At 38.3% G+C, this 4,783-nt stretch overlaps 1 protein-coding gene across 1 annotated transcript in view; it reads right to left on the bottom strand.

Moving 5' to 3' along the window:
* LOC135678951 (uncharacterized) overlaps positions 1-4,574 on the bottom strand; it is a 4,755-nt gene extending 181 nt beyond the window's left edge. Inside the window, exons 1-5 of the mRNA XM_065192221.1 lie at positions 4,195-4,574; positions 3,963-4,098; positions 3,784-3,876; positions 2,087-2,287; positions 1-137 (exon numbers count right to left, since the gene is read on the bottom strand). The exon at positions 1-137 is cut by the window's left edge and continues 181 nt beyond it. Of these exons, the coding sequence (XP_065048293.1) occupies positions 1-137; positions 2,087-2,287; positions 3,784-3,876; positions 3,963-4,098; positions 4,195-4,529 (902 nt within the window). The 5' untranslated portion in view covers positions 4,530-4,574. The remainder of the gene's footprint in view (positions 138-2,086; positions 2,288-3,783; positions 3,877-3,962; positions 4,099-4,194) is intronic.
* Positions 4,575-4,783: the final 209 nt, after the last annotated feature.

Below are 4,783 nucleotides of genomic sequence, written 5' to 3'. Positions count from 1 at the left end.
TTTGGAAGGATTTTGCTCTGTCCAGCATTTTGAGAGAGAAGTTCCCGATCACGTAGTACAGCATCATCTCTATATCTGGAGTTTAGATACTTCGGATGATCTAAAAATTTGACATTCTTCCACCAGAGCTTGAGAGCCTAAAGAAAAAAAAAAAAAACGATGTTCAAATCACTTAAATGGAAATAGATGTCTGATTCATATCCTAGTCCGAGTAATTTGCAAATCCATTGTTGCATAAAATTATGGTCAGTGCCAAAATAATCTACAAGTCTAAAGTAGCAAAAAGCTTGAGTTTTCAGCCATCCATCTGGTTACTGGTGGTCTACTTATATGACCTTCAATCTTAATCTCCATGTACTGGACTCACATGATATATATTATCTGAATTCTGACCAAAAAAGAATATGGGCCTACCCATACACAGTGGATTGGTCCAATATTCAATCAAACTTATTTAGTGTTAGCCACTGATGTGGGGCAGTTTACTGCTTTTAGTATGCTTTTAGTATTGCATTATCATTGTGCAATATGAATTGATGAAACACATTATGAATATTTGCTATATGCAATTACTTTCACAAGACGTACTACCATCTATTTGATGCTGATTGTTTGAGAGGAAAATAACAATTCTGTAACATGTCACAGCAATGAAGCAAATTCCAGCAATTGGACCGGATGATACTTGAAACAGCTATGTGAACAAGAAAACATATTTCTTCTTTTTGAATTGTACTGTAGCTCGAGACTTGACAATAAATGAATACTTTGCAATAAACTTTGCTGGCAATATTGTCAAAGGCCTTGGCATAGTGGCTCAAGCCTTGAGCATATCTATAGTATTTGGGCTTGGAGATCTTAGAAATGGTAATCATGACATTTGAGTGTAAGAATCTGTGTAAATTCCACAAATAAATCAAAACAATACCACATACATCACATAATTCAATCTCATTATTGACCAGATTTCAATTACTTTGGCCATTATCAACATGATTGAGGTTTTGTTATTTTTTATGCTAATCACCAAGTACTCCAGACTACACAATTACTGGTTGTAAAATTGAAAGTGTGTTCTTATTTTGGCTTAAGTCTGTAAATACTCAGTTTTCCAATTTGAGCCAATTCGATATCAAATAGCTGAATGCATAATCATAAACCTTTTCCTAGTACAAAGAGGTAGACCACTTAGCATTTTGTGATCAGAATTACACGGTAATTGAAACTCTATCTCAGCTTGATCCTCTGAGCAAATGATATCGTACTTATCATTCTACTTTTATTCCATTTCCAACTGAACAAACAAATCTTTAATGTTTACTCTTGGCTGTTAGGTGTCAGTCACTGGTGATCTCATTACAACATGATAGGGTTAGGTGTCATGCACCAGTGATGAGAAAGAACATGACAGGGTAAACAACTTAAATGAAGCCTTAAGTACATCTCCATTCATAGTCTTATTCAAAAGACATGTTCCTCCAGCAAGCAACTTCACAGAAAAAATATTGATCATTATCCTACCCTTTTCCCTGAGAATAAGCTAACAATTTATAAGAAAAGAAAGGCCAACAATATTGAGTTTCTCCATCATGGATTTTACCAACAAAGCAATTTGTAGTTTATTCAATTTGAACAAGGAGCTCAGCTAGGATTTTCTAAAAAATACTTCTGTTTCACGAGCATCATGAAAATTGACATGGACAAACATATTCAACCAGACATGATAGACAAAGTGAAACCAATATGAAGTCTTAAGCAATAGGAATGATAATTACTGTCAATTAAAACAATAAATCAATTAGAATCTCATTCAACAAGAAAAGATACTGTCAGAGTGTCAGGTCAATTGTAAGCCACAACAATCATAAGTTCTTTAATATGGTTTTGATAAAGATGTTCACATTCGAGTAAGTACCACAGCAGGCATTTCTAGAAAGATATCATCCTAGTTTCTTTCTGGAAGGAGTCATCTAAAGAGATAGTAGATGTCTGAAGCATCTAACAGGCATTAGAGACATTTAAAGCAGCAATAGTAGGAGTAATAGAAGCAGATACAGGATTGGTAGTTGTTCAACTTCATCATTACCTGCCAGTATATCCACATTGCAACCTTATGGGGCATCAACCAAAAATATGTTGCTAGAAAATTTGAATCAAATGAATGGACTCTTCGGGCACGTAAAGTTGCAGTAAAGTAGTTTCCAAGGGTGGGGTGTTGGACCGAGATTACAAGTGAAAGATCCTCCCCTGGTGCATCAGCAAACATGCACCAATTTCCTAGCATATCCTGCAAGCAGATATGAAGTACGTATAAGTCCAAGAATAAGGTAGAGCTAAGAAGTCTAGTAAAATACGCATCCAGCCAACGGTAGCTACCAGCTAGGAGAACGAAGTTAACAAACAGGTATAGGAAATCTGACGAAAAAAAAACATACTCATAACTGAAATTCAGAAATCTAATAACTGAATTCTAAGATTGAATAACAATTTTGTAAAGTTTTAGCCTTTTAGGTACTTAGGAAGTTTGGAGATCCAAGCTAGTGGGCTGGAGATCCTGATAGATAATTTGGGAAACTTGCAGTAGCACCAAAGGAAGCACTGAGTATCTGCACATATGATGTCTAAACGATGAGGCACTTATTCTGTTTTCGACTTAGTCACACATTATCATTGGACAGCAAAAATTCAAATACCGAACCCTATTGAATATACGAAGGGGCATTTACTGGACCAATCTAATACCAATAGAACATATACTGATTCAAATGGAGTAATACCCAATTATCCATACTGACTAGATACGATAGCAATCTTACCACCAAACACGTATGGACCAAGTCTGATTTTAAATCCTTGGTATCTGCTAGGAGAATGTTTTACAAAAGGAACAATTCTCCATTTCAATACACTAATTGACCTACTGCCCATTTCAAAATATAGTGATACAATTAGATGATGATTTGACACTGGTGGTTATTGGTGGCTATCATCACTATTAAGAAGGGAATAATAGCAGGAAGCATAGGTATATTTTACACCCAAAGACTCACATTCCCTAGTGAAATTTTGGACACCATCTATATACTAATATTTGCTCTACTAGCACATTAAAGATTTTTGAATTTATTGAATGTTACTAACAATCTAGTCAGCACAAAAGAACAAGTCACAGGACAGATTGCTACTCTAAATAGGTTACTTAAATAAATCAATTTAACTATATAATGAATGTTGAAGTTTCAACATAAAATATGGCAATGCCTAACTGTACCAAGCTGCCAAACATAATGTTGGATGGACTGAGGTTCATGTAATGGAAAATTCACGCATATGTCAATTCTCTATTTGCAAAATTGAAATGCTTAAAGAGAAGGTGCCTCCACAATGTTAACAAATTATGCTGTCGATGCTGATAAGTAATTTCATAGAAATTGCATTCATTATGAAACTTTTCAACCTCCGCATATGCCAATTAAATAAGCTACCATGTTATGTATATGAAAAATAAGGCATTGATAGTAAATGCATAATTACAGATGGGCAAAGCAACAGGATGCTAAAAAATTTGAATTAGCAGACAGCTAGTAGGCTAACCTTGACATACCTTGTGCTAGCAATGGAGTGAGGAAATTTGATATGTTAATCACATCCACTATCACCATGGTGGATTAAAGTTAATGTAGGTGATTTTGACAGATTACTCGATTTGACATATAGGCTCCACCTAACCTCACTGGAGCGTAATCATAGATTAGAATTTTGGTCATGAAAAGGGAAACGCACCATGAAGGGGCTGACATGCAGGGGTTTCGCAACCACATCAGATCCCGGGCAGAAGACGAACGACACCCGCTCGCCCCATGGCGTATTTGTCACCTGAAATCCAACAAAGCAACACAATGACTTACCATCCACAGGCACCATTCCTTTACAGAACATCATTCCAGCTAAGGTTGGCCCACCTCGGCAATGCACATCCTAAGGATGGGCGCAGGCCCAACTTCTTCTCGTCCTTCGTCTTCCGCCACTTCGTAGCAGTAGTAGACACTCAAAGGGTTCTGCTCGTACCCCATATTCGCCGGAATCGTCAGCAGGAACCTGCAAATTCCGAACTTTACACACCGCTCCTTCTAAAAACCTCAACTTTCTCAACCAGAAAAAAAAAAAAAAAAAAACGTCAAACATCGGATTTACACGGGTCCGTTGGTGTGGGCGATCTCGCGGGCCCGGTCCGCGGAGAGGTGGGGAGGCTGGGGGACGCGATCGAGGTCGATGAGCGCGTACCGGACAGGATACTCGAATGCATGCGCGACAGGGCGCCGCCTCGCGTGGTGCACGCGGCCCTCGTAGAGCCACACGGCGGCATCGCCGTCGCCGTCGCCGTCACCCTCGCGACCGCCCACTTCCGGACCTGGAGACCCAAAGCGGCAGAAGAAGAGACGAATGGATTGGACGGCGAGGGCAAGGGAGAGGAGGGAGGAAGTGATGGTGGTGGAAGCGACGTAGCAAAGCAAGTAGACCGCCTCCATCGCCGACTCACCGCGCTGGTTGCCTCTCAATCTCTAGGGCGGCAGTAGATAAGACCTCAAATAACAAGAAAAAACTAATAAGAAAACTGACGTGCCATAATTTTAGCCATAACTTTTTTTTGATAATTTACCAAAAAATTAATCTACAGTTCGTTTGTTATCGACCATTAGAGATTATCATTTACGATCTTCTTTACTGTTTATATTTTTATTTATTTTTTTATAAATAGACATAAATATCCTTTCTCTTCTGA

This window comes from Musa acuminata, chromosome BXJ1-7 (assembly GCF_036884655.1).
Source record: "Musa acuminata AAA Group cultivar baxijiao chromosome BXJ1-7, Cavendish_Baxijiao_AAA, whole genome shotgun sequence".
NCBI lineage: Eukaryota > Viridiplantae > Streptophyta > Magnoliopsida > Zingiberales > Musaceae > Musa > Musa acuminata.
This window is presented reverse-complemented; position numbering and strand designations above follow the sequence as displayed.